At 35.3% G+C, this 14,754-nt stretch overlaps 1 protein-coding gene across 13 annotated transcripts in view; it reads left to right on the top strand.

The window, feature by feature from the left end:
• LOC131670646 (pleckstrin homology domain-containing family G member 5-like) overlaps positions 1–14,754 on the top strand; it is a 119,809-nt gene that overhangs the window by 60,558 nt on the left and 44,497 nt on the right. For 2 of the 13 annotated variants that reach the window (XM_058946400.1, XM_058946401.1), the window contains one exon: positions 8,461–9,473. The exons of 10 other annotated variants lie outside the window; for them this stretch is intronic. In XM_058946400.1, coding sequence (XP_058802383.1) covers positions 9,306–9,473 — 168 coding nt within the window. In that variant the 5' untranslated portion in view covers positions 8,461–9,305. Of the gene's footprint in view, positions 1–8,460; positions 9,474–14,754 lie in introns of those variants that run through there. One more of the 13 variants, XM_058946402.1, reaches the window with a different exon arrangement.

Genomic DNA, 14,754 nt, shown 5'->3' with positions numbered 1-14,754 from the left:
ATCAAATTGGTGTATTACGCAGAAATCCATTTTGGGATAATGAAATAATCTAGTGGTTGAATCAAGACCAAATGTGGCACTTAATTGAGAAATTATCGTGAATAGACTTTTCATTTGCAACGTTTCAGTTAACGTAGTAGATATATTATATTTTGTTTTTTCATTAATATAAATTAATTCGTCGAATAACAATAAAGATTTATTCACATGTAATTTTATTATTTTATTTTCAAACAATGTAATTCTTTTTCATTCTCTCATTTTCTCGCTTTCAGTATAAGCCAATAAAGCGCGTTATAATAAATATTTACACAAAGGTTTCATTCGAAGCACAAATTTTCTTTGTCGAAAAACTAGGTTAACTCAAAAAAAAAACAATGATGTTAGTCACATAGGCGATCTTTCCCACCCTCGTAAACAGAAAATTTGTTTCGGAAAGTCAAACATAAAGTACAATGAAATACGGTGTCAAGCGTATGCCAGGGAACAACGTGTGAATGGCGGATGCCAGTCTCGTTCACGAAAAGTCAGCTTTCGAACACGTCACAAAGTTCGTATGCGTACTTTGCACTCTCGAGCTTCGAAAATAAACTTCACCTTAGCAACAGAAAGACATTGAATTATGCTGTGATTGATCAAAGTTGTGAAAAAAGAAGGGATCCGATTTTCTTGGACTTTACTATCCTTTGAGAGTTATCGGTCATAGACGTCATTGCTACATCCTCCTTGAAAATTGACGGACTTTGGTCATGGCGATGAATCTTTCAAAAATCGTTGCGCTTATACATGAGTTATCCCAGGATGTGTACTCATATTTTCACACGCGACGAGGACTAGTTTTTTATTCAAATTTTTGTGTTTTTATTCGCCTCTAGCTTTTAAAGTACGATGAAACTGCAGAGGTTATCTGATTAGAATTATTCCATCGAGAATTTAAGTGAATTAGTGATTAAATGCGACACGTAAATATATCTCCGAATACTTGCAGAATTCACTAAATTAACTTAATTCATTCATTTAATTCACTAAATTAAGTCAATTGTCTATACAAAAACTAATCTTGATGAAATCAGTTTTTAATGAAAAACCGAAGATTCCATTTGGAGTTTCACAGGAAGAAGCCCAGTTACTCGCGAAGTTGGATTCGCCGAATATAATTAATCATTGCGAGAATATATTTCGAAGTTATGTAGAGCACTTTCGAGGTGCGAGATTATTAATTGCTTTCATCCTAATTATAGAATCCGTACATTAGAGCGTGGCTTTTTTAATTAAAGTAAGTTATATCGAATTTATTTTATTAATGGATGTGACTGATTAACCGTGACGTCAGTATGCCAGGATATTTGAAACCCGCGCGTACTAGAATTTACTAATAAATGCGATCATACTGTGATACGATGTCTTGGTAAGCCGCTAAATTGAACAAAACATTATGAATTTATTCTGTTTGAATTGAAAATTGAATCATCTACTATAATATTTGATACTGGAGATAAACGTAGCTATTATTTTCTTTTCTACGTATAATGCATTTCAATATCGATCGATAATTGAATCGAAACAGCTCTTCCATGCATCCCAGATTACATCTTAGCAGACGACTGAGTTCATTCAAGAATCAAGTGAACCTTTCTAGCACGTCCTCGTAAAAGAACAAAAACACTAGACTCGTAAAGCGACGCCTCCGTAGAATTCGGCCGTCGTAAAACGCAGTCTTTTTTTTATAGCGTGTTTAAGATTCTAGGAACCAATTAAAAAATTGATTACGTCAACGAAATGACTCTTTGCTTTCACATAGTCTGCGACGCTTTATTTATTCTACTATTATAAAGAGGAATTAATTCCGAGCATTCTTTTATCGTCGTTCATGGGCTTTAAATCAAGTACGCTTTTTTTTTCAAATAACGAAAGTAGGTGACAAGCAGTTTTGCATATATTTTCACCACTTACTATAAAGATATTTAAGCTGCTTGGAAATTCTATTTCGGAATCAACGGTATCTCGATTGAGGAAAAATATTTATCATTTCCCTCAAATACTTTTCACTTAGCGTACAGTAAAATAATTTTTGCAGCAGTGGTTATTGAACATCCCATACATTCGTCAGCTTCGATTTAACTTGTGATCATTATCAGACTCTAATGAACATTTTTTTACTTCTACCATCTAAATTTGAGTCTTGTACAAGTAAAAATCCTTTTCAATAATTATTATAATAAAGTTTGTCGTCAATTTTTGACAAATACAAATACAATTTCCATTGCTTTCAAATAGTAAAAATCACAAAGGCTTGCAAGAAGCCAAGAAAAGCTGCCAAGCGCAATCGATCGGCTGATGCATCTGCTAATGGGAAACGTCGCCGGCCTCCTTTTGCTATATCCGTCTTACGAGAAAGGATTTGTCCTTAGTGCGGGATTGTTTACTTGAGTGGCTTCGGGATGCGGATTACCGTTCGCGGTATTAGTCTCTATCGTTCGATCTCTCTTCTTGTAATAGCTTATATATAACAAAAGAAACATGCGTTTCGAGTTATATTTTTACGCTTTCATATAATTTTTTTAGGGATAAATCTGTAAAATTTCAAGTGATGCTTATTTTGTTTTTCTTTCTCTTCTTTTATTAATATTACAATAAAGCAGTATTTGATTGACATTCTCACTCTCTGATATAACATTCATATGTTTCATTATTAACAAATTTGATATTTTCACGCATGTTTACGATTATTTTGTTTAACTATTATTGCAAATAAAGGATCTAATCTATTTTTGGAGGATATTATTGAGAAAATGGAAAGTATAAAAAAATAAGTATGCTAAACTTGATATTTTTATTTATTTGAAAGAACAGTGAGACTTATTTTATACAATAAAAAATACTCATCTGGAAGAGAGCCGGAAAACAATGTTGTAGAAAATACCGCCCATGCTTCACTAATAAGATTACTCATAACGATCACATACGATTTGCTCAGAAGTAAAGCAACCTGCCTGTACGAGGGCCAAATGACTAGTAGTGTCCGAAAATTTCCCTCTCGACGGCGTTTGTCCCACTTAATCGTCATCGTCGGCAGCTACCAATACCGCTTCTAATTGGATCTAAACGTATTACCACTACTGTCGAATTTCCTTTCTTTCTCTCTCGCTCGCAGGTCCATAGTTCAGTCTCGCAGTCTCTTATTTCCGTCTCTTAGACCAACAAAACCCGAAAGCCGTACTTCACACGAGGTTTATAGCCTTCACGAGTAAACTTTTGCATCTACGTTATAGCTTCACGGCCACGAGAACGCTATTGCGATTTCATGTGCGCCCCGATTTTGAAGCAGCGAGAGGTATGGAAGCTACTCGAATATTAAAGACTTTTTATCTATTACCTACCCATCTTCATACTAGCACACTTCTTTCGAGTTAACAATGAAAATTGTTAACTAATTGCGCCTTGCGCTCAATCTTAAACTAAATATCTCAATAGAGTCAAGAACATCAGTACGTCCAGACGTACAAATGTCTGACGGATATATTTCCAACAGATACCACGTTTCATTTGTTATGTCAATATGGGTATTAGTGATATCTTTTTTGTTTGGAATTTTGTCGCCTACATTTTTTTTTTTTGTAAAAAATATATTGACTTTATGGCTTTGCGAGATACAAGAGAAAAATGTTATCGCGATGAAAAAAAATTATATAGACATGAACCATATAACCCCGGAAATTTACCCATTTATCGTTTGAAAGTAACGTTAATAATGTAATAACGAGATAAAATTCCGAGGTGAATATTTTATTATTATCAATAAATTGTAAAAAAATGAAAAATAGCGTTTGCACATCAGCAGTGAAATTTTCAAATTAATAATTTGGAATGTTACGAACTGAGATATGCTTTAAAATTCAGTTAATTATTAGCGAACTCCCATTTCAGCTAATGAAAGTTTTTCTTTTCAGCAAATCGAAATGGCAAAGATCCTTTATAGCATTTTATATTCCGCGGACTGGAAAATCTAATTAGCCTTTGCGACTAGTATGCTCAATTATTTAATCTTGCAAAATTAAAGCTGGATTAATCATGAGGGTAAAGAAAATTTTCATTGCGCAAAAATATGTTGTTCAAGTAATCGATATCCGACAAGCAAAGCCTTTCATCTCTGGGGTGAGGGCAAGGTCGTAGCTTCATTATTTGTTCGCGAAGGGTATTGAAATTAGAGCCTTTCGATCATTTGTTATATGGTGAATGATTTATTAACTTTTTTTTCATTTACACGTATGCATTTAAAAAGCATGAAATTCTATCAAAACATACGGAATTTAGTGAGGATAGTATAATGTCGGAGATGTGTAAAATACGTCGACAGCGCGAGTCCGACACAGACTTAATGAACTTTCTCTTGCCGTAGTAATTAATTTTGTCGATTTTTCAAGCTGCAACGTTGTATTTTAAAGCTGGAGAGAAATGTCGCATTTGCATATTCCGACTGTGCGAGTCCAATGTTCTTCCACCTTATGCGGGAATAATGTATTTCTTAAAAGTGTTTTGAATATCAACATTGTAATTTTTGCTATAATCATTAAACTCTTGACGATATATGATATGTAATAAATTAGACAAAAAGCTGCATTGATTCGGGCTGATTTGGCCATTTTCAAACGGAGTGCACGCTGTTGGTTTTGACATTTTTAAGTGACAGTAATATTTTGAATCTTTTGGAAGAGTCGAAATTTTATACAAAAAAAGATTCATTGAATTTGAATCCAATTATTTTTTGTTTCGCATTATTGTATTCTGGAATTCCATAACTTTATGAAAATATAATTTTTATTTTAGTGATATCAGCGTTTCTGTAAGCAGAAAAAACGCGTCATAAGCATTGGCAGCTAAGAATCAAATTATTTTTAGTTGGACAACATTACACAAAATAATAAAATTTAAAAATGAATAGTGTATATCCTTTGGTTATAGTTAGTGTTTATAACTTTGGTCAGAACGCTATTAAAATTTTATAATAAATAGAACCGAATTAATGAATTTTTTCTATAAAATTGCCCATACGATTGCATTCAACCTAAAATTGTTTTTTTAGAATAAATATATGATGCTAGGTCTTATTTTCATTCTGTAGAATGTGAAACGCGTCTTCGTAAGTATAAGTACTTATTAAATTACTTTCATGATTTTGTTACTGTGAAAAATGAATAAATTTATTTTCATTCGTAAATATGATTTGTTAAACAAACGAACTTTTTGAATCTAGTTGGTATCGAGTTGCAATATTTATAAAAAATATTGAGCATAATGAAAAATCTGACTAGGATTATTGTTATGCCATAAAGAAAAATTCGAGGTAATTCAATATATTCAAAATTCAAACTTATGAAAATAAAATATAGCTTTCAGCTCAAAAATGCGTATTGTGCGGTTTACATAACCATTACGTATAAAAGTTAGGATCTGCAAGAATTTGATTTAAAGTTTCGGATGAATCTTGTTGCTCAAACTAACACATGAGCTTCTCAGTGTGGATATAAAGCCAACGACTATTAATGATCTTGAGCCTCTCCACGGTTGAACGTAAATTTGCCTTTACTACTAAAACTGAGTGATTCATTGGCCTTTCTCGTGCTCCTTTTTATTGTTGTCTTTTTTTTGGAATTACCTGTGTGTATGCGGTTTCAAAAAACTAAATGTCATATGGTTATTTGGTGAATTTTCAAAAGATATTGCCAAACTGAATTTATCAAGACTGATAAAATTCAGATAAAAAGCTGAACGAAACAAATTTTTGAATTTTAAATATTTAAAATATATTTTCTGTTTTGTGATTTTAAAATTAAACTGACATTGTTACCCTAAAAAATTAAATACACCTCTATATTACCACTTAAGAAAAGAAGATGACGTTTCATCTTAATTATGTAATTTTATAATTGAACTGGTCATAAAAAAGGCAGTGTTTTAATCCGCAAACCAACCAAAAATAAGAAAGATAGAAGAACTTAAGCAATTTACCAAGGCTACGCGATTGTACCACGAATTTTTCAGTAAATCATCGAACAAAGAGTCAGCTCGAACGGTAATTCGCTCTAGTATCCAGATCATTAAATTTCAATTAAAGCGGATAAGGATAGGCTCTCTCTCTTTCTCTTTTAAGGTGTCACGACCTTAATTCGATTAATTAGCAGTCGCAACAGATTTTATTTTTTTATAACTAAAAAATGGTCGTAGATGACCTTTCATTGAAAAAAATATATTTTCCCTTTGATTTCAAGATTCGAGCTACGTTCATCACTTTATAAAAATTCATTCGCGTCGACGAGTTAAAATTTAATTATTCGGTAGTCGGTTGGAGAATGATCGAAATGGTTACTGATAATCGATATTTGTTGAATTAATAAAATTGAAAGATTTATCCCAAAGAAAATATGTTTTTCAAGAAAAATATATTTTTCTTTATATCGCAACAGAAAATCAGTACATAGATAAAAATTAATGTATTAAGCTAATTATTGCGCTCTTTTATTATATGACCGATTCTTTATTCACAGTCCTTGATATGATAAAAATGAATTTTAAATTTCGCTTCTAAATTTCTATATAATCTAGTAAATTACTTTATTCAATTTACCGTGAAAATATACAAAAATATAAATCCAACCATGCTTTAATAGAATATTGCTCATCTCCCGTTCAAGCTTTATTTATTGGATACGTAACTTCGTATTCCAGTGCAACCCTTTTATTTTGAATATAAAAAAATAACGCGACCGCATGCTAGACGAGTGAAAAAAAGGGGAAAAAGTTTCTGACTGCCGCTACTACGGTAAATTTAGTTTTTTGCGCGTTAAAGTGACAATGGTTCACTTTAAACTTCCGCAGCCGACATGCATAGTCCATTTTCCACGTATATTAAAGCACTCGTAAGATAGGGTAAGAGTGAAAAAAGATAAAGAAAAAAGAAAAGCTTCTTCGCATAAAATCGTAACCGAAGCTGTTTACAATGACTTGGGGTATACGAAGGGACGGATGGGACGCTCGCGTACGTAGTTTTCTCGCTCTTAGCTGAACAAAGAAGAGGGACGCGGCAAACGTTTTCTTGTAATTGTTTCAGTAGGCAGGATAGGTATATGGCTTAATCTATTTTTGATAGCTCGTAGTGTGCTATTGCTTCTTGTTATTGTTCGCATATTGGGACTAACTATATGCGATTCTGGGGGTGGATTAACATGCGTGGAATCTATATTAATTTAAAGGAGGTTGTTATGTATCTATTTTTATAATCTTTTTCCTCTTGTCAACTATAAATATTCTTTGAGTTCTTAATCTGTTTCACATTGATCTGAATTCTAGTAAGCTGTTGTAGAATTATTAATGTTACTTGAGGTAGCATTGTCAATTAAACGATACATTTTATTTTAAAAATAAAACTATGTATTTGCTTTGCTGGAACACCTTAGTTGAAATTTGTCATCCTATTTTAAATGAATATGAATTTTCGATTCATGAAAGTGATAAAAATGAGTTCGTTTTCTATCGAAAAAGATTTGGCAAGTGAAAGTTTATTACTTCGATTTCTAAATAATAAAAATCAATGACTAAAAAAATTTTATCATCGAAAAGCAACTCAGAACATCTCAAAACTCACAAAAATCTCACCGGATGAGCAAACTAAACTCTTGCATTAGTACTTGTCAGAAAGAAGCTTTTCAGCTAATCTTTGGAAACTCCACGACCCCGAGACTCGAAACGTCGAATATATGTGGAATAGACTGGAAAAGTCTCTTAGCGCTTCCACAATTCGTTGCTGTCGACGAAAGCTGAATGAAAACTTGACGTTACTTTAAAATCTAATGGCGTGCTCGAGCATGATATAGGTAGATTCTAGATTACATCAAACAGATAACTTTTCTCGCGTTATACTTTATCCGATGGCTGCCCAAAATGCACACTGCTATCGAGAGTAGGTGGCTATTTATTCTCAGTAAATTTATTATATTTCCATTGTGGTATTACGTACACAAGGTAGGAGGAAGGAGAAAGTTGACCCAGATTCTGATATGTAATTTCCATGTGGGTTAACGATTGTTAGAGACAAGAATTTGGATAATGATCTGTCTTATTCCAGTATGAAAATTTCAATGCTGTAGTTTGTATAAGTCGCTTTTACTACGAATATTCTAGTTGTACGGGATTGAACAAACTTTACAATTATACGGAGTATTCGTACGTACCAAACGATTTTGTCAAATTAACATCAATAAGAAACATTGATAATTTCGATTGCATTTTACGATTCTGTTAGTAAACTATATAGCTAGCCAAAATAAGAAATCTACAAAACAAAAAAAAGTAAAAAGATTTCATGGTTCTTCCACATTTAAAGTTATTAATACACGAAAAATTAAATCAATAAACCTATATATCACATCATGAATAATCGTTAATATCACGTTCCCCGCACAGATGAGCGCACCTACGACTGCAATGCACTAAGCACACGGTGAATTATCGAAAAGAAAAAAAGAAAAAGAATTCCAAGACAACGTCATCATCGTCGGCGTGTCCTGTTCTCTGCGTGGCTATACATCTGACGATCGATCGTCTGACGAGCCTCTCTCTCTCTCCCTCTCTCTCTCTCTCTCTCTCTCTCTCTCTCTCTCTCTCTCTCTCTCTCTCGCCCGTCCTTGACCCGCAATATACACAGAGTCAGTGTTCTGCGTACATTACATACCATGTAAAAAAGAAAGAGAGAGATACTCGTAGCCTGCTTGTCCGTCTGCCATGAAGTCTATCATCAACAGGACCAACAACAGCAAACAAAAAAGATGACAGAGTGTAGATGGTCGCGTGACAGCAGCGTGAATTCGCCTTAAGAGATATGCCTTGAATGCTGGCGAGGGTGGAAAAGGTTATAAGGTTGCGGCATTGAGAGTAGGAAGTACGAAAGAGAGGCAGTGGAGCGTGGAGCCTCGGCGGCAGTGAAGAAACCGTCGGCCAGGCGAACGCTGCGTGGCTTGGTACGTCGTCTGAGCGGCGGCAGCCGCTCGAATAGCGCAAGCGGCTCATCGCCGCCACAAGCCCTGTCGGCCAGTAGCCCAACGAAGGATCCGCATAGTAACAGCGGTAGCCATGCAGCGGTGTCGCCCGGGGGCGGGGGCGGAGGTACCACCGCAGCCGCTGCAGGAGGACAGGACTGGCGCAGGCTAGTCGGCAGCATACGCAGGAAGGTCAGTCGCAAGGGACACCATCACTCAACCTCATCAGCGTCCGCAAGTCAAGCATCTTCTGGCATCTACGAGCAATCCGATATGGCACCAGCTCTTGCCACCTCTGCGCAACAGCAGCAACAAACTCATGACACCAGCCACGCCGCCGCCGCCTCTTCCTCGACGCATCATCACAAACATCACGATGATTTCTTGAAGGCAACTATGAGGATCTTTTTGGTTGTATCACCGCCGATGGGGCGCGTCCAGGTAGACTGACTGACATCATCTGCATGGATTTTCAAACTTTATATATTTGCATGGATCGAACTTATTTTCTTCTATGACCTTTTTTCAGTCTCCTTAATTTTTCTTTTTTTCATCTACTTAACACGAATTCAATAATTTTTCATATATTAACACTTCTCATTCCAACAACATTCAATTAGACTTTTATTATTATTTTATGCCAGCTGATATAACTATCCAATTTTTTTATTTTCTCAGACATTACGCAATATCATTTGATTTAAAAAAAATACATGCTAAATTGAAATTTATAATTGTTACGCCTAATAAATTATAATATTTTTAACATTTAATTTCCTACACGCCATCATATTGATAAAATAAAAAAAATCAGAGTTAAAACTACAGAATATTATGCAAAACTTATGAGCTCACAGAGCGTTTATCAGATAAAATTACACAACTTGCATCTTCCGCTGAAGACAGGCTTTTTATGTAAAGCATCTCGAGAGCCTAAAGTGCTTGCAAGGTTCGCAAATAAAAATGTAATGAGACTTGCTGCCTGAAACTCCATTTCGTCCGTCCCTACTTGTATTATACGAAAGTGAATATAGGTTATAAGGCGTGTTTTTCTCACTACCAAAACGAATTAGAATTTTTACAAGGAGGAAAAAAGATAAAATTAATCCCAATGAGCTTAAGACGAATTTCATTATTTGCCATGCTTTTGTAATTTGGGAAAACGAGTCAACGCTCTTTTGGAATTTATTCTGCTTTCGCCTTGTATAGCTTAGTCAAGGAGGCTTCTAAATCTGGGATTTCAGGCTTTAGCCTTCCTACCTTCTCTCCCCTCACCCCCCTTTCTCTGGTCGCTCTATTATTCAGGAATGCTCTAAAATTTGGAGGTTGAAGAATTTCGAGGTGAGAGAGAAAGTTCTGTAGTGAAATTACGCTTTCGTGAGCTCAAACGTGCGCAATTATAGTAATTGTTACTTTTGATGTAATTTTTTCTCGATTGGAAAATGAATACATTTTGGTTTAACTGAGTAATCAAATTTTATAGCTCAGTAATTGATTATTTCTAAAGCTTTGTATAATATATTTCACAAGTAATCATATTTCAATTATAAGAAATAAATCCGTTGGTAATAGTTTACATTTTTTTTAATTGTCTCTCTAATGTGTATGACGATTACTGTTCTCGGTCCTTTTTTCTTTCTCCGCATTTAAAAATAGTCACAGTTTTTCACAAAGACATCCGTCATAGAGTACTCTGCATTCACTTGGGTAAAAAATTCAAACTTACCACGAAAAAAAAAAGCAAACATACCATTGGGACTCTTCTTATACTATCATTGTAGTATTCTCAGCTAAAAGCAAAAAGAGGAAGCCGATTTAATCGTATGTATAACAACTAGCATAATTTGCTTGTGCTACGGTGTGAGTCATAAGTAAGATTTTTACAATATTGATTTATATGGGGTGGATTAGTTAAAAGTTGATGGCTGCGCAATAATGCGACATGTATTCTGCTCGAATTATTTAAAAACTGGGTTCTTATAACAAACAGATACGGTGAAAAATTTTGCTAGAGAAGGAGCCGCGATACGGAAAACACGTGAGTGCGCTCTGCTTATCGATTCTCGTTGTTTTAGTGCTATATCGATTTCTACATGAAACGAGGTTGAAATGTATCGTGTGTGTTTGTTTGTTCTTGGAATGCGAAATTTACAGAGAAACTTTTATGAGATGAAAATGTAATACTATATTTAGCGTTCAGCTTATTTCATTTTAGCTTTCCTATCATTACTACAAAAAAAAAAGAAAATAAAAAATAAAAAATAAAAAAGAAAGCAGAAAGACAAATGTCATCACTTTTTCATCACTAGAAGCGTACGCGCAACTAATCCGGTTGAAGCGTAGAGAAAAACAACGTAGTATTAATCGTAGAATTTCCGAAATCAAGCATTTGGCGTGATCACTAAAAAGCCAACAAGTCAATCCTTCACAGCCACACGTATTCCACACATTTAGTCGACGGCAATTCTCTCGGGGGATAATCCGGGCTAGCTGCTGGCTTCTAAGTAATTAATCGCCCGCAGAAGCTTCGCCGGCTAGATTCGCGACCTCCACAGTACGAATTGTCGCCTTATTCACAGTTAAAGTTTCAGTTTCGCGAAGAGGGGGAGAGGAGGCTTTACTCGCTGCTTGCTCCCATTTGCTACACTCGGCGCCACGAAAACTTGACTTGCGACTTATGGTGCACTTGCGCTTGATTGTCTCCCCCCTCAGTTGGAACACAGGTGTACTCGATGTTCCTATTTTTTCTTAGCATAGTACGTAACTTTGTGACTTGTTGGTTAGGAGTGCATTCCGAAAGTTTGATATATTCTCGGCGGAAATTTTCGACAATTTTGATCTTCAATCATTGCTGGCAAACATTCACTTATGAGAAGCTCGAAAGTCTACATGCAGAGCTTGTATCCAATGAAAATAAATTTCACATACGCTTTATTTTTAATTCTGTCTATAATTTAATGAATTTAAATTGCAATCCTATCCACAAGGCTCTATAATCATCTCCAAATCGTATAATTTCATTAGCACAATGCACGTAAAGCCAGAAAAGCAATCTACTTTTCAATTACAGTACACGAGCTCTCGTACGACTGTTTCGGTACCGAAAATATAAAAGTTACGTAAAAATTTGATAGTCGTGTAAGCTCGCCGAGGTGTCGATGCCAAAAAAACAATTCTCATTTTGTATCGTTATAATATATGCTTATATCGATTCTGCTGAAACATCTGCCTTGATAGCAGCTGTAGGACATGGTAAGGCTTTTGAGAGAACAAAGAGTGCAGAGATGAAATTCTGTCTTTGGCTCAACAGAGGCGAAATAAAGCGTAACACAATATAAGCTATCTCTCGTCTATTCTTTATGCGCGAGTTTTAGAGTACTCGCGAAACAAAGGCTAGCTGGTAACTTGCCAACTGCGATTATACGTATTCTACCCACGTACCGTAAACGATCGTAGCAGTGTCCTCTGTATGATAACAAAGAGACTAATATAAAAAAAGATAAGCTGTAAGTAGAAGAGGTTCGTGTATGGTCAGACCGCACGAACGATTTTTCTTTCTTTTCTTTTCGTTTGTTCTCGTGACAATGAAAACCTAACAAACAGACGGTAATCATTTAATTTTGCTTGGATACTCGGACCTCTCTGGAAAACAGTTTGACGAAACCATTTTATGATTAGCGCTCACGCCGATAACGCCCAAGTAATTGAACAAGTGAGCGCGCGCTCGAGTTGTGAAATCTACTGATGGCCGATTACTTTTGCTTCACACTTCGTTTCACTTTTTATGCGATTAGCTGCAGAGCTGCAGCCTTTGTGAAACGGAGCGGAAGTAAAAGTATATTTTTTTATAATATATTTAGTATGATGATGGATTATTTCTTTTTATGCTTACGTTGAGAGTTGTTTCATTTCTCTACTAAACAAGTAAATACCCTAACGAGAAATTTTTATCAAAGTTTACATGTTATATCAGTTTTAAGAATCATTTTCTCTCATGCGATGTTGCTGTTCACACAAGTGATTGCAGGAAAACTGTGAGAAAGTACAATAACATACGTAAAACCTCTGTGAGGTGAAGTTTCCAGCAAAACAACAAATCAATCAATAAAAAATTTCCTTTGCCTCGACCATCTAAAGTCTTGACTTTACCGCATAACAATGCCGACTACGCATCTTCTTATCAAAAAAGCTGTCTCTGACATCGTCATCGTAATCGTTAAATTCAAATGCTTCTCTTACGCGTACATCATTATCGACAGATAATAACTCAGACAATGATTCAAACTATCTCGTCTGATGATAGCGGGGATATTTATTATTCAATCGTGCATCAGGAGAAAATTAATATTATTTTTCTCTTGTACTTGAAGATTAAAATAAGAAAAAATAACAAACTTGCAAATCACCACGTTTGCTTTTGTAACAGACAAAACGAGAAAGACGAGCGATCACGTATTGCGTAAAACGAAGGGATAATCATGTGTGTAGTTTATTCGTGAGAACAAAAAAATGATTACGTGACTTCGTTAACCAGGCAAAATTACTGCTGATTTCTCTTTTGTTTGTATCGGGTGCGGCCCATGGTCTTCGTTAGATAAGATTACACACTGACGGTTGTGCACACATAAAAGGGAGTCACGACAAGTTAATGTAAGTTTACTTTTTCTTTCACCCACTCCTCATATTATCTAGGAAATTTTGATAAAAAATACGTTTAGAAAGGGTTTCCCCAAACTTTGTAAACGCGTTTGTCAATCAATGTCTTCGCCATTTTTACTTTCGTTTCCTTTTTATTTTTTCTATCTCTCTCTCGCGGCTGATTTACATTTAAAACTTTTCATTTCTGAAACCGAATGGAAAAGATAACCGACGTGCATAAAACAAAAACGGGTGTCAAGTGAATTCGAAAAAAATATTCACTATTAATTTCAGCATCAGTCCTGACCACGTATAATACCTCTTCCACTTTTGAGCATCGAGTATATCAGTTCGACGGGAAAACGAGAAACCGCCTGTAAAACTTTCACTCCTCGTAGCCGCACGTGTGGCAGTATCAGTACATGAATACGGAAGTAACTTGACTTGGATATTGCGCACAAATCCCGCGAGCTTGTACGCGCATGCGAGTTTATATCACATGGTTATACAACTTGACACCTAATACAGTTTAGAATTATATCAAACGTCATACGTCGTCATGGCAATAGGCTAATAAAAGCAAAGCGGTATAATTCTAAGCTTCTTGAGTATGTAAGCGATAAGTGGGTTAATGCTGGAAACGGCGCTGTTAACCGATTTGCATACCTATTTATGCACGTGCAGTTTGTTTGCACGATTAGACAAAGTCGTCATTCGGTAGCGAACTTAAACTCTAAGTGCGGCATACGCGCACAAGTCCCTTAATGATTATGCGGTAACGCTTCACAGCGTTGAAGGCTCTCAACTGACTTCTCTCGTATTTCGAATGTGTAAGCGGATAAAGATCGAATTTCTTGGTTCATTTAAATTGTTACCACTTGGCTGTGCGATTGACTTTTCTTGTTTTCTGAAAAGAACATTCTTATTCTTCTTTTAATTTTATTTTGATTTTTAAGAAGATATACTTATAACTGAAAGAAAAGCTAGTAAAACATTAATTCACAAGTGCCACCTACTTTTTTCACAACAACAACAGTGCAATCTTCGTAAAATTCTTGCGAAACTTTAGTGAAGGTACTGGAGA

This window comes from Phymastichus coffea, unplaced genomic scaffold (genome assembly GCF_024137745.1).
Source record: "Phymastichus coffea isolate CEN01 unplaced genomic scaffold, Cenicafe_Pcof_1.1 PCOF00113, whole genome shotgun sequence".
NCBI classification, from domain to species: Eukaryota; Metazoa; Arthropoda; class Insecta; order Hymenoptera; family Eulophidae; genus Phymastichus; species Phymastichus coffea.
This window is presented reverse-complemented; position numbering and strand designations above follow the sequence as displayed.